Below are 23,470 nucleotides of genomic sequence, written 5' to 3' on the forward strand. Positions count from 1 at the left end.
AATAATTTTAACTAGCAATAAAGTAGTTTGACTAGCATTATTATATGTGATCATTGTATGTCTGAAGTATCTATGTTTTATTATTCCTCTTTTATTGTCTCCTTCAAACACCATTTCTTAACCATATATTTGTCTCAGTTCTTTGATGTCTGAAGTAATCCAGGGGAACTTCACTTTGCTGAACTTAGGTAAGTTTCTGCTGAATTCATATCAATTTGGGGATTTGGTGTTTATATCGATTTGGAGAACTTGAAATTAGGGTTCATATCTATTTGGAGAATTTTAATAAGGGTCCATATCGAGTTTTATGGAATATATATGTTTGTGGAATTTGAGCAAAATAATGGGTTTAAACTTGGTTGAGTAAAAATGGATAGATCTTGGTTGAAAGCAGATAGAAGAACACAAGAATTTAAACTTGGAGTGGATGAATTGTTAAATTTTGCATTTCTGAATGGGTTTAAAGAAAATAAAATTAGTTGTCCATGCTTAAGATGCGCTCATAGTAAATCTTGGAATGCTCAGACTGTTAAGGATCATCTTTATCAATATGGTATTGATCAAACCTATACGTGTTGGATATGGCATGGAGAGTCAAATTATGTACAGAGTCATGTAGTTTCTGAACAGGAAACTTCAGAATCATCCGTTGATCCTACAAACATGAGAATGAGGCAGGATATTGTCGATAATGAGGATATTTCGTTAGATTCTTCTGATTTTATGAATCATGTTCAAGGTGAAAATGAACCACTTTATCCTGGATGCGAGAGTTTTACAAAAATGAGAGCTTTAGTCAAGTTGTATAATTTAAAAGCAAAATATGGTATTTCTGACAAATGCTTTTCCGATGTCCTTCTTTTGCTTGCATCAATGCTTCCGGAAGGCAACAGTATGCCTTCATCTTTTGGTGAAGCCAAGAAAACTTTATGTACTTTAGGCATGGATTATGAAAAAATACATGTGTGTTCGAATGATTGTCTCTTATACCGCGGTGAGAGGGACGAAGATGAGACGATTTGCCGAATATGTGGGGCATCTAGATGGAAGTTAAACAAGAAAGGAGAAGAATTGGAAGGGATCCCTGCTAAGGTTCTATGGTACTTTCCATTGATACCAAGATTGAGAAATTTGTTCAATACAGCTCAGATTGCAAAGGACATGACTTGGCATAAAACCGAGTGACAAAATGATGGTAAAATTAGACATCCGACTGACTCAAAGACATGGAAGGATGTCGATCAAAGGTGGCCTGAGTTTGCTGCAGAGGCTAGGAACCTTCGGTTAGCTTTATCCTCCGATGGATTTAATCCTTTCCATGGACCAGGAAGTGATCACTCAACATGGCCTGTGTTGCTTTCAATTTACAACCTCCCACCTTGGCTTTGTATGAAGAGAAAGTACATTATGCTAAGTCTATTGATATCCGGACCAAATCAACCTGGAAATGATATTGATGTATACCTTCAACCACTTATAGAAGATTTGCAGAAATTGTGGCATGGGAAACAAGTTTATGATGCATTTAAGAAAGAGTCTTTCATACTAAGAGGAATTTTATTGTGGACAATTAGTGATTATCCAGCCTTAGGAAACTTGTCGGGTAACATCATTAAAGGATATAATGCTTGTGTAGTTTGTGTTGATAAAACAAAAGCTACCAGGTTGGCTACTTACAAAAAGATGGTGGTTATGAGACATCGTAGATGGCTGCCCAGAAATCATCCATATCGAAGGCAAAAATCAGCCTTTGATAACACCATGGAGAAGTTATCAGAACCTATTCCTTTAACTGGAGAGGAGGTGTTAGAAAGGGTACTACCACTAGTGGACCATGTTTATGGTAAGACACAAAACCAACCTCGGTGAAAAAAAGGGGAACCTCGACCAATTTGGAAAAAGATGTCTATATTTTTTCAGCTTGAGTACTGGAAGTTTTTGCCAGTTCGCCATACCCTCGATGTGATGCATATAGAAAAAAATATATGCGAGGCTTTAACCGGTACATTGCTAAATATTCTCGGGAAGACAAAAGATAGAGAATTTGTTCGTATTGATATGGCTGAAATGGGAATAAGAATGGAGCTGAGACCAAAAAATTCTGGAAAAAAAGAGAAGTTACCGATGGCATCTTGGAACTTATTGCATAAAGAAAAAAAGATTGTCTGCTCGTCCTTGATTGGCATGAAGTTACCTGATGGTTTTTGTTCGAACCTTAAGGGTATAGTATCAATGGACACTCTGCGACTTGTTGGAATGAAATCTCACGACTGTCATACAATGTTGCATCACTTGCTCCCTATCGCACTTCGGTCAGTACTTCAAAAATAGGTCAGGTGCACTATTATCAGGTTTTGCCTTTTTTTCAAGGCAATTTGTAGTAAAGTCATTGAGGTCGATAAATTAGAAAAAATGCAGTCTCAATTGGTGGAGACCTTATGCCAGCTAGAAAAGCACTTCCCCCCCTTCCTTGTTTGATGTAATGATCCATCTCTCAGTTCATCTTGTAATAGAAGTTGAGCTTTGTGGTCCTATCTTCCTACGTTGGATGTATCCTTTCGAAAGATATATGAAGACGTTCAAAGGATATGTTCGAAACAGGGCTCATCCGGAAGGTTGCATCGCTGAGGCCTATATTGTAGAAGAGGCGGTTGAGTGTTTAGTTAATTTTGAAGAACCAACAGTTGGGTTACCGGGAAGGGATAAGAACAAGGAGAAATACAGACCCTTATCTGGTGCAACAATGATAAAGCCGAGCATCAAGGATTTGCACCAAGCACATCTGTGTCTTCTTCAAAACAATAATGAATTGTCCCCATATTTCAACTAAGTTTCTTTATTTAAATTTCTGATTTTTCAGTAATAAATACATCTATTTTTTGTTCCATGATTTTATGATTTTTTTCAACAAAAGCTGAAATTGATTTACTCACAGTGAACATATGGCCTTCTTGGTGGCAAGAAATCCATTACATGAAAATGATGAAGAATGGCTTAAGAACAAGCAAAATGAAACATTCCCTAATTGGTTTCAAAAGAAGGTAATAGCTAGACAATAATTTTTTTCTAATTTAAAGAAATCAAGTAAATGTCTAATTGCTTTAGTATTTTATTTTTTAGACAGATTTCGTCAGAATTGCTTGATGTGAAAAGTATGGTATCTAAGGAGGTTATGTGGCTTGCAGAAGGGCCTAACAAGTATGTCCCAACATTCAGTGGCTACAAAGTCAATGGTGTTACCTACAGCACAAAAGATCGTGATGATACGCGACAAGTTCAATGCAGCGGTGTTTGTGTTCATGCTGATACAATGCTCGTGCAGGATAAGGATAAGAACATTGAGCATATTTCACATACATTTTATGGAGTAATCACAAGTATTTGGGAGTTGGACTATAACCATTTTCGAGTCCCTATCTTTCGGTGCAATTGGGTAGATATGAACAAAGGGGTTAAGATAGATGATTTAAGATATACAGTTGTTAATTTACACAAGTTAGGTTTTCTGAACGACCCTTTTCTGTTAGGTAAACATGTCAAGCAAGTTTGTTACATTGACGACCCTCTTGAAAAATTCTGGTCAGTTGTATTAAAATTACCAAACAAGTTCGATGATCAAAGTGACGATGGAAATGAGGGATCCGTAGAAATTGAACTTGAAAATGAGGTAGATGTCACCATGTTCCCAACTGTTGATGAAGTCGAGGAAGAAAATAGCAGTTACATGCGGGAGGAAGAAGAGATGATTCAACTTCCATAATTATATCAACTGATCAGATGTTGCCTATAAGTGCCTATGTTATCCCCTTTGCTTATAATTTGTACTAAATCAAATTTGGTTGGACAGTTTATTGTAAGATTTGTTTTGGCATTGTTCTTGAAGGATTTGGTTTGATTTTTATCAAAGAATTTTATATGTAATTTGTACCTTTCAGTTAGGTTGAGAAGTTTTTTGTACATCCGGTTTGACAACTTGTTGGAAGCATTTATTTGACAATGTTCTTAAAGCATTTGGTTTGCTTTTTGTCTAAAGATTTATGTTTTAGGCAATGTTTTTAAAACCTTCTGAAAATTAGACAACGGTTTTTCATAAAAGTTGTTATAAAATATTTTCTAATGCAGGTGATTCAGACAACGAGTAAGACACCATTGTCTGAAACTCTTTTACTCAACAGGGGTGATAAACTATTGTCTGTTATGCTTTATTTCTAACATTGGTTTTTCTGCAGTATTGTCTCAAATAAATAACATATTGGTACCGGAAAACCGTTGTCTAAGTTGCACAACCGTCCTTAAAATCCATTGTGTAAAACCATAGAAAGCACACCGGTTTATTGTGACCTAAACAACACTTGTACCAATAGATGTCATACAATGAGGATAAATACAACCATTGTCTCATTGGAGCACAGGGGCACCATTTAGACTACAATTTCGAATAAGTTGAATCACCATTGTGTGAAACAGAATGATACAAGGCTTTTTGGTCAACTACCAATTAATCGTTGTCTGATTTATTGAGACAACAGTTTTATTGGCCATCATTGTGTAATAGGTGTTGTCTGATTCAGTTTCTGGTGTAGTGATTTAGGTTAGGCATATTTTAACAACTACAAAGGAGAAACATAAGAACAATTCTATTACAATACATATCACATCAACAAAAACAAAAAACTCAACCACTTATAAATTATTAACTTAATTACTGTATTCAAACATAAACATACATCATATATAAGGTAATCTTACACACAAGAAAATTATATTACAATACAAATCACATACACAAGGCAATTATAACTAACACAAAAAAGGCAAAAAAAATATCCTTTTAATAAACAAACAATACATGATAAAAAATAATTAAAAAACATAAAACCCTTTTTAAAGGAAATAAGTAACAAATTTCAAAGTCATGTTGATCAAGTCGCAATAGGAGTATCTTGAGCTGATGTTCCAAGATCGAACCAAGATCAGTTGATGTTCCAAGATTTGATCCCATATAAGCCGTAACAGTGTCTTTCACACCTTAGTTTCACTGAGAATGGACCTAGCATCGTTTATTTTTCCATATTTAGGGTACATGTAAATCTTTGAAGAAATTCAGAAGACAACAAAAAAAAGAATGACTTTTTATAATCTGGTTACATATCATCTCTCTGAGCTCCAAAATCCCAGCATTACCACATCCACTAACAATGCTTCTTTCTCTTATTTGTCACAAAACCCCCAAAAAACAGAACATAAAACCTCCAAAAACCAAGCAAAATATTTCTTTTATTTGTCACTAAACCCCCAAAAACAGAACATAAAACCCCCAAAAAAACAAGCATACTGTTTCTTATATACATGTACAAAAGAAAATATGTAAAATGGAGAATATACCTCCACAAAAGCTCGAAGCTCCAAAGACATGTGAACCTACATATGGTCCAAAACCTTGAAGTTCCAAATATTCTTTCAAGCTCCAAAGCTTGTACTTAAGTATATGTTACTAGTTTGAAGCTTGATTTGAAGCTCCAAAGCTTGAATTTGAATTGGGGCATAAATTAGGGTTTATGAGGAGGAGAGAAGAGATGAGAGATGAGTGAGATTTTTAAGGTACGAGAGAAAGAGGGGAGAGATGAGAGAGAGATAAGTAATGAAAGAAAGACCAGAGATGAGACAAAGATGAGTGATGAAAGAGACGGTAGAGAGATGAAGGTGGCGGAAGAGAGGAGAGAAAGAGGGGAAAGAGGTGAAAGATATTTTGGAAAAGGGGGGAATATTTTTTTTTTCTTAAAATTGAGGGGGGAAGTGTACTGAAAGAGGGGGAGAAATAAAAGTAAATTTTGATTTTTTTAAAAGTGATGGTAGACCAGGGTTGATTAAATTAGTTGATGTCAGAGTTCAAAGCATATATATTGCTTTTTTCCAAAATCAAGTTGAACACCAAAAGTATAGAACAAGCCAAAACCTCCATCTTTTATAATATTTGGGTGGGAGAGTTTTTTATGAAAACTAAATATCAATGCAAAGTTATATTTTACAATTATCTTTTGATACTTAAATTAAATGTATTTTTATAAATATTTAGTACTTGAGCAAATCTTTTGGATAACCGTCTTTGATTATGAGTGATTTAGTTTTGAATATTTTTGTATTATAGCTTTATTCTTTAAAGAAAATACAATTTCTGTCATATGACGTATTGGTAAATATAATGGTCACCAATATAATTCCTCTTATTTGTTTTCATAAAACATATGTAAAGACCCATAGCCATAGAATATATACCCCACAGCTACTTAAAACCAAAAGTCTTGTTTCTTTATGTTCCTATAAGCTTAAAAAAGTAAAGGACTAGGTTTTTCCCATATTTATGTTCATTAACTTTATGTAGACACCTATAGCCCTATTATATGTACCTAAACTTACCTAAAAACCAATGCAATAGTCTTGTTTTATTAAGTTCTTATGTAGTAGCTAAGCACAAAATAAGTAAAGGACTAGGTTAGAGAAGACTAAAAGAGGCAAAGTTAATTTATGAAATTATTTTTAATATAAATTAAAGAACTAACTAATGAAAGAAACACTACACAGTAGAGCATAGCTAGAGTAGGTGAAATATAACTTTAACTTATTTTTGTAAGATTTTCGGTAGTCCAATTTCTTTAAGTACTTTCTCAAAATAAAAAAAAGAAATATAAGTTATTAAGACCATAGAATATATATTTTGATTAAACACAAAAAGTTGAGATCTTGTTTTACATTAAGATGTTTAATCTTTATAGCACAATCATAACTTTTAGTTGAGTGACTTAATAGGAGGATATGTAAATAACTTAGTCAAGAATATAACTTGCAATATCTCAATATACTCCAATAAAATAAATTAAGAAGGAGTATCTTTGAGACAAAAGTAAGTAAATTTAAATATTAGTGTTTCTTTGGATTGATCTAAGAATAACACTAGAAAATCTACAATATTTTGGCAAAATAACTAAAATACTCAGAAAACCTCCAAAAAGAGGGATTGAAGGGATGACTCTTTTAAGCTATTAAGGAGATTAAAATGCATTGAAGGAATTAATATCTTCAAAATATCTTGTCAATACACAAAATTTTCCTAGAAAATATGCCTAAACATCGAAATTGCACAAAAAATAAGTTTAAAAATCTTAAAAAGTAATTTCAGTAAGGATTGTTCCTTCGTGATTAGTCAAATCAAGAAAATGGCGAGGTTGCCAAATCGAATAAAACTTTTTGTGATCAATCAAACAATATTGAAATTTTAAAACAAAAAAACATTATGACAAACCTTTTACTTTTGGATATGTTGAAAACTATTGTAATTCCATGTGTTTAAACTTAATTTTTTTCATTCTTTATTTATTACTAATCTATTTCTCAGAGCGAAATAGACTTTTATTTATGGGATAGAATATATGAGCAAATGGAAACATAGATGGAAAAAAGGTTAGGCATGAATCCATGTAAGCCTATCCAAGGTTCTCCTACACATGCACTTGACTCGGTGTGATCACTCTACAAGGGCATGTATTCGAAGCCGTGTCATCGGAGAAGAGAATTGTTTTACAAAAATTACAATTAGAACGGTAGTTTATCTATCAAAAGCCTTAATTTAAAGGAAAAATAGATAACTTAAATATTTGTTTAAATTCTTCACAACAAAAACACAAACATGTTCGAGCTTCATTAAAATGCATGAGAGCACCACTAAAGTTATGTTGTTATTTCTCAATTTTATTATTATTTAGTTTTAGAAATTTTTTTTATTCAACCTTTGTGTTAAAGAGTGTAATCATCATGGATTATATTATTAAAATAATATATTCCTCGAGTATTTGTTTCATTTAGTTTATATTTATTTGGAGTTGTATAAAGTTATAATTGGCAAAAGATATCAATTATATGAGTATCGTATTCTATCCCATTCTACGATATTTTCGGACCTTACAACAAGTAAGTTACAGAATGTAACTAGTAGTATATTCGCAAAAAAACCATGGTTGAATACATGTACTAAGTTGTTTTTAACATGTGTTCAAATAGTCTTTTTTCTTTATGCTCTAATTTGGAAGTTAAGCTGAAATTAAGTAAAGGACTAGGTTCCAAAAAACTAAAGGAGACAAAGTGTATTTAGTAACTGAGATAAAAAATTGGGTAGTTAATTAGTTGAAGTTGCAGTATGCTTAGACGAATATAGCTTAGCCAAATATAGCTTCAGTAGGTTGAGTTTAGCTTTAACTTATTTTAATATTAGTTTGAGTAGTCTAATTTCTTTTAGTCCTTTTAAAAAAACTTAAAAATAAGTGTAGAATTAGCTCAACCAAAACCAAAGAAATTTATTTTTATTCTTTAATATCAAGTTCAAACCACTTAAGGTAAAAATAAGATATAGGCTTTTTGTTTATAACTAAAATATACATTTACTGGTCTTCGGTTACTAGTCTAAATAAGTCATAATCACAACTTTGAGTTCAAGGAGTAGGGATATTCAAATATCTTCATGAAGAAAATAACCGGAAATATCTCAATATTTAATACAAAAAAAAATCAAGAATAAGTCTATCTTCGAGACTGAAGTAGGTAAACTTACATATAAGGGTACAATTGGATAGATCTAACAATAAGAAATACAATAGAAAATTCAAAAAATCATATTTAAAAAAATAACTAATTTACGACCCTTGACCTTGAAAAAGCTCAAGAACCTCAAAAATATTTGTAATTATATGGATACACGTATCTAGGATCCAAGTCTATAATACATTAAAATAGTCACAAAAAATTCTTTATGGGTGGGGTTGAAGGGATGCCTTTATTAAGCTCTTAAAGTCAGTAAAACACTCTATAAAATAGGCTCACTGGTGACCAAATATGTATATTTTAGTAAATTTTGAAGCAAGTGGCCTAGATGTTTTTATTGTGATACAACCAAATAAAACTACTTTGAAAGTATGTAGAAACAGGGTGAAGTGCACAAAGTTAAATTCAAAATTAGGCCAACACACTTGAAATTGAGCTGAAATTAAGCACTAAAACCATAAAGCACAAAATTAAATTATGTTTAATCACAATAAATGTTTAGAGGCCAAATCGAATTACTCTTTTTAAAACAAAGTATCAAAAGCTAAATTTTTTAAACAAAAGAAACACTACTACGTAGTTATTTACTTTGATGCAATTTATTCGTACCAAATTCATTATAATACTATTAAAATAAACTAGGATTAAACTATCATTTTTTTATTATTTAATTTATTTTACATAATTCTCTAATCAAAATAAATAAATATAATTGACCGGTCAGGATAAATATTTTTGGGAAGAAAGTCGCCACAATGTATTGGGACATGACAACCAAGATAACAATAGTTGTTCGTTTTGATTTTGGACACGTACGTTTAGATGGATGGTAAGTATAGTTTTAAAATATTTTTTGATTATATTTTTTGACTAAAGGTTTTAATATTAAAATTTAATATACAAAAATAGATTTTGCCAAAAAAATTATATATTTATATGGTCACTGCATTACAATGAAAGATAAATATTTAAAATGTATATGAATACCCGAAGAAGTGAATAAATTGAGGGTCAACATTAGGCCTAAATCCTCGAAATGGTGTGAAAATTAACTCAAAAGTAAATGATTAAGGACTATTTCCTTGCAATTAATTAAGTCATGAAAAAGTTTTAAGGTTAAATCAAATCATTTTTTTACTAAAAAGTAAATGATTAAGGACTACTTTACTTTAGAAAAGAAATTTCGGACCAAATTTGAATAATGTAATATTGTAATAAGCTATATTTTATCTATGATTTTTTTCATTCATCCTTAATTTTTAACATAATTCCCATATAAAAATAAATAAAATACAATTATGACAAGAGGGTCACGCTAGGATGTTTTTTAATTGCTTGAGCGGTAAAATATATTTCATATGTAATGGAGATATTCTCTTTGTTAGAAGTTTACAAGCAATCTTTGAAGTTATGCATATATATTAGTATATGTATATCAGTGGTCCAATGCTAACTACCACCATTGATTTCATCTCAACTAGTGACACATTTAAATTTACCTGCGAGGAATAAAAATGGAAGCACTAATTATTTCACAAAGCTCCTACTACCACAAAGGGGTTCTTTGGTGAGACCTGATGTTTCTTGAGGCTATTGATATGCATATGTTGACATCATTAAAAGAGGACCTCATTATCCTTATCCTGTGAAGTATGTGCCCATGATACCACATGTTCCTAAACACTATACCAGGAAAGAAAAATGAGAATGGTCAGAACTTGAGAAGGCTTCAGTGCTTAGGAATGCAAAAGTCAGAAATATTCTGCACAATAATTTGGACAATATGATGTACAGGATGATTTCCTGCCGGACTGCAAAAGAGATATGGGATGCCTTGGAGACTTAGTGCCAAACTACAATGGCAATAAAGAAAAACAGAAGAATTATTTTTGTGCAAGAATATGATAAATTTAATGCCAAGGATGATGAGTCAATTACTCACATCTCTCATACATTCCTGACACTGCCGAATGATCTATTATTGGTTATGAAAGATTATGGAAGAGAAGACTCAAACAGCAAGTTTCAAAGAGCTCTTCCTGAAGATTGGGATACTCAAGCCTCTATAATCAGACATCAGTATTACCTTGATTTATTGATACTGGATGAAGTTTATAGAATGCTAAAAATCCATTACATGGAGATCCAACAAAGAAAAAATAAGAAAAGTCAGAAAATGAAGGTTGTAGCTCTAAAAGAGAAAGCTCTAGAAGAAGGAAGGTAATTGAGATGGAAGCAATGCTGGTGAAAGGCTTTAGAATGATGAAGCTTACAAAACCACAAAGGAAAGGTGGTTTCAACATGAAGTACTCTAGAGATGGAAAAGACAAATTTATAAGAAATGAAGGACAGTACTCCAAGGGAAGGAAGTTTGATAAAGTCAAGGTGACTTGCACTACAAGAAAAATATCAATAGATATCATACATTAGACATCAGTTGATATGCATTGATGTTAATAGTGTTAATGACATCACCCGGTGATTTTCTGATGTCTTTGTTATTTCAAGACATCGGTTATTATTAAACCGATGTCTAAACTTCATCAAAAAAAAATATTTCGCGCCCACCTTTATTTTTGTACGTAGTAAAAATCCGGTTCACATTTTGTTCCGAAATTCCCCCCTCCCAAAATGTTTCACCCTTAACCAATTTTTTGTTCCCCTCATTCCTCACTTTAGACAATTAAAAACTAAAAACTGAAAACTAAAAACTAAAAATTAAAAATTGAAAACTATATTCTCTCTCTACTCATTCTCTCTCGAACCCCTCTCTCAAACCTCTCCCTCTCTCGAACCTCTCTCTCTCCCCTCACAATCTCTCTTAACTCTGCTCACCATCTCAACTCCTCTCACATCTCTCTCGATTGGTCACAATCTCTCCGCTCACAATCTCTCTGTTAAGCTTCTCTATTTTAAGCTGTATACTTCGATAAGTATTCTATGTACTCGAATCGAACTAGTCTTTTCTGCATGAAGACCAGTTTTACAAATTGAGGGCTTTTGAATTTGACACCCTAATTTTGTAAATTGGGGTTATTTTCAATTCCAAACCGTAATTTTTTTATTAACTCAATACCTTTTGAAGTTCCTAATACTTTTTAATTTATTGTATACAAGACCTATTTTGATAAAAAGAAACAAATTTTAGGTAATTTGGGTGTTTTTGTCTATACCTTTGTAAATTTGTTTATTTTTTTATTTTTGTAAATTAGGTTTTCATTTGTTTGTACTTTTGTAATTTTTGACTTGTTTTTGTTGAAAAATTGGGATGTTTGATTTTCCGATCGTCGGTTAGTTTCCTTTTTTAACTCTGTTTAATTTTGTTTGAGTTTTTTTTTTATTTTTGAAAATTGTTGTAGTTTGAGATTTTATTTTTGTAAATTATTGTAATGAGATTTTAAATTGTTGTAGTTTCCTTTTCTAACTTTAACGTGCACTTAAAATATTTATAAATAAATGGTGATAGGTCATGTGTAAGCTATGTTTAAAAATAATATTTTTTCCCTCCTCATTAATTTAGCAAAATTCTCATATAAAAATGAATAAAATACAATTGTGGTAAGAAGGGAGGTATTTTAATGGTCTCCCCTCCAAAATACAATTGATAACTTAGAACAAGATTGGTTGTAAAATTAGTATTATTAGCCCAACTTTTATTTTTAGGGTGATCCCGTCCAGATAAAATATAATATAATTCATTTACCTTCTTGGACTATTATCGGCTAAATTCTTTCATATAGAATACCTAAATCCTATGTAAAAAACTGGAGTTAAGGCCCAAATATCAATCAGCATGGATCTCCGCGCAAGTCTTCCAACCAATGAATTTTCATAAACTCCTAAATCCCAATTACTCCTACTTTGAGAATAATTTAATTTTTTTTCATTAAAGACTAAACTAATATTAATAAACACCAAGTTATTTACAAAGTTATGTAAGTATGAGAATAAAATCTCTTAAAAATATATATAAAGATATATACTCTATCAAACACACTTTTTTGTTATATTCATAACAACAATCAAAGGATAAAGTTTAGGAACTTTCCTTATTAGGGTAAGTAAAATGAAAATAATATTATGAATAAGAGAGTAAATAGATTTATTTCATACATATATATATAGGATAAAAATAGTTAAATTTAAATGTATTTTAACTATTAAGCTTTTTCAATCTCATGACCACATGCTTACACCATGTTAATTCTAACAAACAAAATGAGTACACACTAATCATTTTTAAGAAAATATATAGAATGTAATATTCTCAACAAAAAAAATTGAATGTACCATTTGTCTCAAGATATTAGAAATGTTGACCGGATTTGATGCATATATGATTACATATTTATTGAGTATAAACATTCAAATTGAAAAAAATTAAATGGAAAGAATATTTTTATATGAAAACGGTTATCACCTGGCCACCTATAGAAATATAAAAAAATACAATGTTAAAAAATGTATTCTTATTCTTGTTTTTATTGATCAGTGCTCAAATATGTTACATTCATATCCTAACATTTTCATAATAAATAGAATCTCTCGTGCTCATCCTCTTCACAACAAAACAAAGTTGTAAAAGCAAATTCTCCTCAAATTCCCTAGCTAGACTGAAATGCCTACATCTACTATTACCACTGACTGCCAGTTTTGTGGCAACAGATTAAAGTGGTTCAAGCACCACATCCTGCACTTGGGAACCAACAAAACCGTTTGCACAGATTGCGTTATCTATCTCCATGCTCCTTCCTTGTGTCCAGTTTGTTTTACCGTTCATAAAAATCCAGAGAAGCTTATCACTTCAAATGTTGTGGTATCTTGCGTGAGATGCTACTCATCTTCTCACGTAAATTGTATTGGTTCTCACCCCCATGCTCCTTATCTTTGTGTCATGTGTTTAAACCACAATTCGCCTCTCCTAGTTCTTGGTGATTCCAATGGAGGAAAGACAGTAGATAAGAATGCTGCCAAAATTTTCCTTGCTGCTTGCAAAATTTCAGCAGGTAGCATGAAAAAGGCGGCTGTGACTGCCAAAATGGAGATGGAGGCTAGGGCCAAAGAGGCCATTCATGCCAGAGAATTGGCTCTAAAAGCCATTGAACACGTGGAGCATCTTAGAAGAAATAGTGCTAGTACATAAACAATAATAATATGATAAAGGGAATATGAAATTTATATTTCAATTTTTTATTTTCTCAAAGCAATATACAAGTTTGATTTCTTATTGTTTTAGTGTACCAAGTAAGAATTTTTTAAATTTATTGAGTTATATGTTGTGTCGTTAATTAGGAATTGTGTGTATTAGTGGTAAGCAAAATTAAGAATTTATATTATATAATTTTAATACATTATATTAGTTAGAGGTGCACTTTTCTCAATATGTGATCACTCTACAAGTGCATGCAACCCAAGCTATGTCATGAGAGACAAGAATTAATTTACAAAACTCACAATTAGCTACATAATTAATCTATCAAAGGCGTCAACTTTAAAGCGAAATAGATCACCTCTATTGGTTTATCTTCTTCATTACAAAAACACAAACACATGAGAGCTTCATTAAAGGAAAATGGTTATTGCTCATTTGTATAGTTATTTGGCATAAGAAATTGCATTGGTTTTAAAGTGTAGTATACTCGAGGATTATATTAATAATAGAATTTATTTGTCCAATATTTGTTCTGTTTTATTTGCTTAGACATGGAGTTGTACAATATTGAGTTCAAGGACTTAAAATAACGATATACAAGTATCTTTATCAAAAAATAACTTGCAATATCTCAATATACACTACACAGATAAATGGAGAACAAATGTATCTTGTAGATAAAAGTAAGTAAATTTACATATAAGTGTTTAACTGGATAGATGTAAAAATAACAAATAACAACATAAAATATACAATGCTTAAGGAAAATACCTAATTTATGACCCTGGACTTTACAAAGCACCTAAAAAAGATAGCTAATTGGAGGGATACGAGTATCTAGAATTGAAATCAAAAACATATTAAAATAGTCCCCTAAAAATCTACTAGGAATGTTGTGAATATGTTGTGTACTTGATGATCACTTAAACAAAATGTCTAAGTAGATTTTACTTAGTGAAATAATGTAGCACTCGACGGATAAGAGTTTTAGTCCCGACGGATAACTCATTATAGTCCCGACGGATGATTAACTTATTATCCATCGAGTGAGTAGCTTATGTAATAATAAGTTTGTAGCACAGTGATGTATGCACCTTTGTATAGAATCTGTAGTAGCATATAAGTCATGTTGACTTTATCTAGATACGCAGAATAGGTTGATTAACTATACATAAGCAATGTCTTGTAATTCTGTATAAGTGAAATGAAGTCAAGTGCTAAAATAGCTACCGACGGATGATTAACAAAGCTTCGACGGATGATCAAATGACTATCAACGGATGTTTAACATAGCAGTCGATGGATGATCAATTAAGTCATCGACGGATGATCTGAAAGTTGACGGATGATCATATCAAGATTCAAACATCAGTTGAACAGTGAAAGCTGACACACAGCCGTCGAGTTGGATACAAACACACTATGGAAGCCCATTAACTGGGTAATAGAGGACGAAAAGCAGCAAAGATCAAGACTGTTAGATTTTATATTTGTTTAGTTCTTTTGACTTTGTAATCTTGGTAATATATAAACCAAGAGAGTAGCAAATAGAAAAATAACTGAGATAGCTGAGAAACATAAGAAAATAGAGAAATCTTTGTAAGCACAATCTTTAGCATTTCTGTATTCTTAGCAGTTCTATTTTGTAAGCAGCTGTGAGCATTTCTGCACACAGAGTCCTCTCGATATATTATATATATCTCTGGTGGAATAGTTTAAATCCACCAGAAAGTTTTTAAAGACTCTTTTTTTTAATTACTTATGTTTTGATTCATTCAAGTTTACATTCCGCATAGTGCTAATCAAAACAAATATATCCATAATCGAGTTGAACATTTTTATTTCAAGAAAAAGGTTCAAGAATTCCATTCAACCCCCCTTCTGTAATTCTTGCTATATTGTTAAGGGACTAACAATTGGTATCAGAGCAAGCTCTTAATCTACAAAGAGTTTAAAGATCAAAACAATTCAGCAAGATCAACAAGAAAGATGTTGGAGTCAAGATTCCTTTTCTTGATAAAGATAATTACCATCATTGGAAGGTGAAGATGCATCTTCATATGTTTTCTCAAGATGAGGCCTATGTGGACTGCATAGAAAGAGGCCCTCATGTTCCAATGAGAGCTGCAACAGGACATGAACCATCTGTTCCAAAGCGATGGCATGAATGGTCTGATCCTGATATTGAACAAGTCAGGAATAATAAAAAGGCCATGAACATTCTGTTCAATGGTGTTGATGCAGACATGTTTGATAACATTATCAACTGCAAGACTGCCAAGGAAGTTTGGGACACAATACAGATAATCTGTGATGGTACTGAGCAAGTAAGAGAAAATAAAATGCAGCTCCTGATTCAGCAATATGAGCATTTTCACAATGAAAAAGTGAGTCACTCACTGACATTTTTAGTAGATTCCAAAAGCTACTAAATGCTCTTAAATTGCATGGAAGAGTCTATCAGACTAAAGACTCCAATCTGAAATTTCTCAGATCTCTTCCAAAGGAATGGAAACCAATGACAGTCTCATTGAAAAACTCACAAGATTATAAGGAGTTTACTTTGGAGAGACTGTATGGCATTCTGAAGACCTATGAGCTTGAAATAGAGCAGGATGAAAGAATGGAGAGAGGAAAGAAGAAAGGAAGATCCATTGCACTAGTTGTTGATCTGGAAAAGGAGAAGGAAGTGAAGATGGAAGCTGTGGAATCAACTTCAAAGGCCTGTAAAAGCAAGGGTAAAGGGCTAGCTGCAAAAAATGAAGATTCATTGAGCCAAGATGACATGGAGGACATTGATGAGCACCTAGCATTCCTTTCAAGAATATTTGCCAAGCTCAAGTTCAAGAAGAACTTTGGAGCTGCCAAGCCAAATAGAAACATGGTGGATAAATCAAAATTCAAGTGTTTCAAATGTGGCTTGGCAGGGCATTTTGTAAATGAGTGTAAAAAGTCAGATTCCAGTAAGAAAAGATTTGAGTCTGTAGATTACAAGCAAAAATACTTTGATCTACTCAAACAAAAGGAAAGGGCTTTTATTACACAAGAGAATGACTGGGCAGCTGATGGCTTGGATGAAGATGAAAATGTCAGTTATGTCAATCTAGCCCTTATGGCCAAGTCTGATGAAACATAGACAAGTTCCTCAAGCAATCAGGTAATCACTACAAACCTTGCACATTTATCTAAAGCTGAGTGTAATGATGCAATAAATGATATGTCTACAGAATTGAATTATTTACGTGTTACACTTAAGTCCCTCACTAAAGAAAATGCTAAAATCAAAGAAAACAACTTGTTTTTGAGTGAGAGGAATAATGTGCTTGAGTCTCAGTTTGTTGAATTTGAGAAACTAAAATTTAGTGTAGAATTGCCAAGGAGGAATTAACTGAGTCCTTGAAAAAGGAAGAAATTTTAAAGAAGCAGCTCGATCGTGAACAAGAGGTGATTAAAGCATGGAAAACATCCCGGATGTTCATGCTCAAATCACCAAGGTTCAAGGAATTGAGTATTTTTGTGATAAAGCCTGGAAAATGAATAAGGAGAAACTAGAACCTATTTTGGTAGATGGGTTGCTGACAGATGTAGACTCGACGGATGACGAGGACTATCCGTCGGATAACAAAAAGTGTTATTCGTCGAATGATAAAAATCCTCATCCGTCGGCTGTAAGGAAACCCATTAGCAAAGCCAAATTAACCAAGCTAAATGATAAGTATGGGTCTGTTTCCAAGAACTTTGTTTCAGGAGAGTCAAGTCAAGCCAAGAAAGGGAAGAACGCTAATGTTGGTCACATGACTGTCAAACAGTTAAATAACAGACTTGAGAAGATAGAAGTAAAAACAGAGACTAAAAGGAAAAACAATAGGAATGGTAAAGTAGGGATTAACAAACACAATAACTACACACCAGACAAATATGCTCCTAGAAAAATCTGTGTCAAGTGTGGTAGTGTAAATTATTTGTCTGTTAATTACAAATCTGCCATGCCTACTCCCATGTCTGTTCAGCCTCAATTCTCTAATATGAATGCCATGTCTCCCATGCCTGTTCATGTTATGCCTACACAGAACATGAATGCACATTTTGCTAATATGTCATTTGCACCTAATCCATATTATGCTGCATACAATATGCCTCAAATGCCATTTAGCATGCCTTACTAGAATAACATGTTTGCAATAAGCATGCCATTTCCTGTCACTACACCATAAAATGCCTACTGTAACACCAAAAAAACGTTGCATTAGGGGGTAAATATGTTGCTCTTGCCCCACTTTTAAGCTAAGGTAACATTTTCTTAAAGATAGGTTTTTCCATGTCGTCTTAGGGGTCTAAGGTAACATCTTTGCTGCCTAACACAACATCGTGTTTTAACTTATTTATATGTTGTATTAGCTTGCTAATGCAACAGAAAGAGAGATCAGTTGTAACTTATTTTTTATGTTACCTTAGAATTCTAAAATATTTTTAAAAAAGTGGGACCCATATTGGGGCCCACAGTTATTACGTGGAATACGGGTCCCATTTTTTTGTTATTTTAACATTATATAAAGATAATTTAACACTTTGCTAATAAAAAAAATGAAAATTTGTTGTTGATATTTATGCAATCCCAAAAATAAATTCATTAACCCAACGATCCATCCAACAATATGCCATTTCATAAAACCGATGTACAATTTAAATGTACTATATCTAATACATCCCAAACTTCTTAATCTACTAAATACAAACATTACAAGTCTAATTTACGAGAATCGCAATTAACTTATCTAATTAAACCAACTCAGCACTGATCTGTAAATCATCCCACTTGCTAGTAGGAATCTGCAGATAAATTTTTTAATAAGAATCTGAAGATAAGGAGATTGGAAATACAATGTTGATCAAGGTAAAGAGGCTAATAGAATCTATGAAACTGATGTTTGCTGCAATCAGGACGCCTGAAGCCAAGAAAGCAATGACATCTCCCACGGTCACAATCTCCACTAAGTGCTGGAAATAAAAATTAACAACCATTCAGTCCAATCATAGTAAGCCAAAGTTTACGACCTTAAAATATTTAACAATAATACATATCATTATCATTGGAGACAAGGTATAATGTCAAAACAAATATTACGCATTAGTAATTTCATTGAAATGAATTGGGGGCGCTATCGACAATCCAATCCCATGAAAAGCAATAACCCGCCTCTATAAAAAGGTAACTTCAAAAGGCAACCGGAGAATTATATATATCAGCACATAATTATATGTACATAGATAGCTGTAATTACCTTCTCAAAAACCCTCGCATAGATTGACAAGGCAAGAGGAGAATTATATATACCAGAACATCCGCAAGCACATTCCTTCCTTTTTCTCTTGTGGGGTACATTATCAGTTATGATATCAAAATATAACTCTATATTTTTCCAACATTCAGTAAGCAGCTTTACCGAAAGTGGAGGGGAAAAAACATACTGTGAATCTCTCTTTTAAGTACTGGCATACAGTAATTTATGGGCACAAGTCCATATTGCAGCCTCCTCCCCCCCCCCCCAAAAGTGGTCAAATAAGGAAGATAACTGTTCACATCACTTTGAAATGTGGAGTTTATCGACTTTATTCCGATAATGGCTCCATTTATTGGTTACTATTGATTTAATTGGGATTCCAAAATTTATCAAAATAAGAGTAATCCAGCTAAAATATCATGCATAAATTACCTCGTCTAGCATGTAAAACATATGCAGCACAAAGAAAAGAATTACTAGAAAATGTATAATGTAACAAGGACCACAACGATACATGACTATTCAGCTCAAAATTTCATATCTGAGACCCCTTCAAAGACATGTATTTTGAAGGTACTCAATGAAGAAAATAACCTTGAGCCACTCGTAGAGAGCACGAGACCTGCATGAGCGCAAACAAGAATGGTCATATTCTGATCGTACATATTCTCGCAGTGCATGGATTTTATTTTTTCGACGCCACTGAAGCCATGACGAGGCAAGTGGGTAAGCAAAAATTGAGATGATGCTGTATGTCGATCCTTCCCACCACTGATAAGAAGCTAAGCTATTTATCTCATCCACAAATAGTTGATTAAGTTTTCTGCAAGGCCAAAGAAATACTACAGACAGTGGGAAACTAGCATAGGAATTAATATAATATGCATTACAGGTGAAAACCTCAAACTCACCAATTCAGGAGAAGGTACAAGTTTTCTTTAGTTATCAATATAATATGCATTTTTTGTTGTTATTTTGCAATCAATTTACTATGTAACACTTAAATGACAAGATTACAGTGAAAACCTCAAATGGTAGTTTGACTTGTTTCATAATTTTTAAGATAAATTTTATTTAAAAAAAACACACATAAACACACACAAACTGAGACACAGAAATCTAAGGTTGCAATTATGAACAGATAGAAACCACCTGAATGAAAACTTAAAGTAAATAAGAGAGAGGAGGAAAAACTACCTGGCACAAATATGTAGTTGTCGCCCCTGTCATATTCAAAAATCTTTTATAAAGAACACAATAAAACTAAATTCTTCCAGATAAGTAATAGCATGACATAATATCTTTTTCTGTTGAATGTAACTCAGAAATATATTATTTTAAGAAAGTTTTGAAAGAGAATTTATTCAATAATTTCTGCAGTTCAACTGCACGCGTCTGTGCTAATATCTCCATTCACCAAAACTAGACCGACAACTATATTACTTCACTGTTCTCATATTTGATCCTTTAACACAGTTTGGCAGGTTCTAGCCTCAAATTTACAGTACAATGTATACCTACCTCTGGAGTACTACGTGGATAGTGAATGGCTCCAGAAATAACAAGTTTTCGTTGACTATCGAATAACAGTGATGTACTGTCATAAGTAACGTTAAGTGCAGCAGAAGCTATACACATTGATAATAAAGTAAGGCTTAGAAACACAGATTTGATCCATATTGTATGAATGGAGGAAGAAAAAATGGGAAATATTATATGCAGCAAGAGTTGTATAAAAACGAAATCCAGATTAAAAAGAAGTAAACCAACTAAGTAGAGAAAAGCTACCAATACAACCTGATTTCTCCAAAAGTAGCAAAATCGTTTTCAACACCTGATATGTTGACTACAGAGGACTATCAGTCTGTCACTCAGTATATAATAATTAGATTTCAGATTGGCCACTTGTTTTTTTAAATGCTCCCTTAATTATTTACTTTTGACAAAAAAATATGGGGGTAACGGTAACTCTTAGATGTAAAAGTAGAAAATGTGATTAAAGTGTAATAGAATACACTAAAGTATTAATCAAGGCCCTGTATTTGCTTTAGTAGGAGAGCAGCTTATGCATGTACACACATTTGCCAAAACACAGGAGTAACAGGATACACTGGTGTCGGCAGACCGACACTAACATGTAATTGATTATATGTAAAAACATGGCACCAGACACTTGGTTTTGATTCACATAAGTACATAGTGTGTAAGTATAGTCTTCTGCATTATAAAATTCTATTTAAATTTACAATGCTAAAGAGCATATGTATGTACCTGTGTTACATAACCAGTATCAAGCATCCAATCCATTGGCATTCCAAATCCTTTGTACCTAATTGCTGCTGATTCTCTCATTCTTGAGAGGTTGTAGACGTTCTAGTCTGCTACCAGGTAATAATAAAGACACAACAAGGAAAGTCTAGTCAATTTTAGTGACAAGTCAAGATTAGAAAGAACAATTGCAAAATGTATGAAAATATGACTCCTAATTGAAAGACATATGTTGTGCACACTAATCTATAATGCTTCTTACACACCCGAAGGATTTAATTATTGCTAATCATATTTGAGTTGTTTTGCTTGAACTAAGGGTTAAGCACACTTACAAATGTACTGCAAGTAAACTGGGATGCTTACTACTATACCAATTAAATCAAAACCATATGAGTCAGGTATCATGAAATCGATTACGAGTCCAGTCAATCAGCAAATAGTTGGCTCTACTTAAGAAGTTAACAAGTAAAATTTGATGCTAAAAATTGACTAAGTAGAAAATTAAATAAGTATTTGTGGAGTTGCAATAAGTAGTGACGGAGTCAGTTTATTAAACAATTAAATGAGCTAAGGATGCTTTTTAGCAAAAACGAGTTCACTGACTCGTAAGAAAAAAAGAATTGAGTTCCGTGATGGAAGTGATAACGTGTTCAAACAGGCAACAATCTATAGACTTAACAACATAGTTACAATTATATAGGCACTACCTTTCTAGTTCTCCTTAATTTCTTCGAGGAGAATCTCTTCATCCGATAATATATCAACATCTAAATAAGTACCTAAAATCAAATACCTAAAATCGAAGGTCTGAAGCTCCAAATCCATCAACGGAGACCTGAAATCAAAGATATAGAACCTAATTAGTTGAAGTGCAAAGAAGCCCTAATTTCAACCCCAAATACAAGAAACCCCAATTTGAAGCTCTCAAATTTGACCCGGCCGACTTAAATATGTGTAGTAAGTCATCAACGGATCGACCTGATATATATGTAGCCCAAAGTGAGAGTTGGGAAAGAGATGTAAAGGCGGGCTGCGACTAGGGAAGAGAAATAGAGAGAGGTTGGGGGAGAGAGATACACAGAGGGGTCTTCTCGTGAAAAAATGAGCCGGCATTTTGCCGCTCTGACTAGCACAAAAAATTCACCGACTAATGTGCTTGTATGTTTATATCAGTTTATGTTTAATTTTTATTTAAAATTTTAAAATTTTAATTTAATAAATAAATTTTGTAATTAATATTAGACATACTAATGTATTTGTCTAGTAATACTTTTTTTTTGAAAATAGGTACTAGTTACTTTTTGTCTAGTAATAATTTTTTAAGATAAATAACTATTTAATATTTAAATTAACGTAAAAACTTAATATATATTTTAATTTCAATGAAACAAAATCATTATTAAAATTTTGGAAAAAATAATTTACTTATCTCGACGAATTTTACTTTATAGAAAAAGATATTAATTACTTTTATGTATTTTAAATATTTCTAGAAACGAACAATTATTTAATTTTCTTTTATATTAAAAATAATATATTTGTTTAACAATAATCTAAGGTAACATTTATCCATGCATGTTGAAAAATTGAACACTATCTATCTAATACAACACCAATATTGTAGCTAAGGTAACATCAAAATTACAATGTTCTACTAGGTCAAAAGTAGCATACCTAAGGTAACATAATGAAGCAACACTCACATGGAGGGGGTTGCGATAGGCCATTTATGGTGTAGTGTGTTAGCCATAACATGCATGATAATTTTGTTGCATCTAGTGGTTTCAAAGGCCCAACCCAAATGACTAAGGAAGAATCTGAAATTCCTAAGTCAAATGAGTTAAGACCTAAGAAACAGAAGAAGAAAGCTAACAAGGCAGGACCCAAGGAAACTTGGGTACCAAAATCAACTTGATTTGATTTTGATGTGTGCAGGGAAACAGAAGGAATCTTTGGTACTTGGATAGTGGTTGTTCAAGACACATGACTGGTGATTCTACCATGCTCACAGAGTTTAAAGAGAGAGCTGGCCCAAGTATCACTTTTGGAGATGACATCAAAGGTTATACTGTGGGATATGGCTTGATTTCAAAGGACAATGTCATCATTGAAGAGGTTTCCTTAGTGGATGGTCTCAAACACAATCTGTTGAGTATCAGCCAGCTTTGTGACA

The 23,470-nt window shown here is 32.6% G+C and overlaps 2 protein-coding genes across 3 annotated transcripts; one reads left to right on the forward strand and one right to left on the reverse strand.

Annotated features, from left to right (window-relative positions):
* Positions 1-369: 369 nt before the first annotated feature.
* LOC141660053 (uncharacterized) lies at positions 370-3,760 on the forward strand. Its single transcript, XM_074467013.1, has 6 exons — positions 370-1,100; positions 1,248-1,815; positions 1,921-2,312; positions 2,566-2,784; positions 2,936-3,041; positions 3,125-3,760. The coding sequence occupies exons 1-6, from the start codon at positions 370-372 to the stop codon at positions 3,758-3,760; spliced, it is 2,652 nt and encodes an 883-aa protein (XP_074323114.1).
* A 14,629-nt stretch (positions 3,761-18,389) lies between these two features.
* Positions 18,390-22,419, reverse strand: LOC141724154 (uncharacterized). 2 transcript variants are annotated; one of them, XM_074526160.1, is made up of 6 exons: positions 22,276-22,419; positions 22,005-22,132; positions 21,298-21,404; positions 20,224-20,249; positions 19,621-19,849; positions 18,390-18,742 (listed from the first exon to the last, which is right to left on the reverse strand). In XM_074526160.1, exons 3-6 carry the CDS (start codon positions 21,376-21,378, stop codon positions 18,590-18,592), a joined length of 489 nt encoding a protein of 162 aa, XP_074382261.1. In that variant the 5' UTR covers positions 21,379-21,404; positions 22,005-22,132; positions 22,276-22,419; the 3' UTR covers positions 18,390-18,589. The 2 variants fall into 2 exon arrangements, 1 of the variants encoding a protein (XP_074382261.1); XR_012576515.1 differs by lacking the exon at positions 20,224-20,249 and having other exon boundaries at positions 22,005-22,419.
* Between the last annotated feature and the right edge of the window lie 1,051 nt (positions 22,420-23,470).

Source organism: Apium graveolens, chromosome 5 (genome assembly GCF_009905375.1).
Source record: "Apium graveolens cultivar Ventura chromosome 5, ASM990537v1, whole genome shotgun sequence".
NCBI lineage: Eukaryota > Viridiplantae > Streptophyta > Magnoliopsida > Apiales > Apiaceae > Apium > Apium graveolens.

Coding starts and splice junctions, on each gene's coding strand:
- LOC141660053 (XM_074467013.1), top strand. CDS start 370: ATGGATAGATCTTGGTTGAAAGCAGATAGAAGAACACAAGAATTTAAA. Junction 2,785..2,935: donor GATTTGCACCAAGCACATCT/GTGTCTTCTTCA, acceptor ATTTACTCACAG/TGAACATATGGCCTTCTTGG. Junction 3,042..3,124: donor CTAATTGGTTTCAAAAGAAG/GTAATAGCTAGA, acceptor TTTTTTAGACAG/ATTTCGTCAGAATTGCTTGA.
- LOC141724154 (XM_074526160.1), bottom strand. CDS start 21,378: ATGAGAGAATCAGCAGCAATTAGGTACAAAGGATTTGGAATGCCAATG. Junction 20,250..21,297: donor ATACTGGTTATGTAACACAG/GTACATACATAT, acceptor TGAATATGACAG/GGGCGACAACTACATATTTG. Junction 18,743..19,620: donor CTCTCTACGAGTGGCTCAAG/GTTATTTTCTTC, acceptor TTTTATTTCCAG/CACTTAGTGGAGATTGTGAC.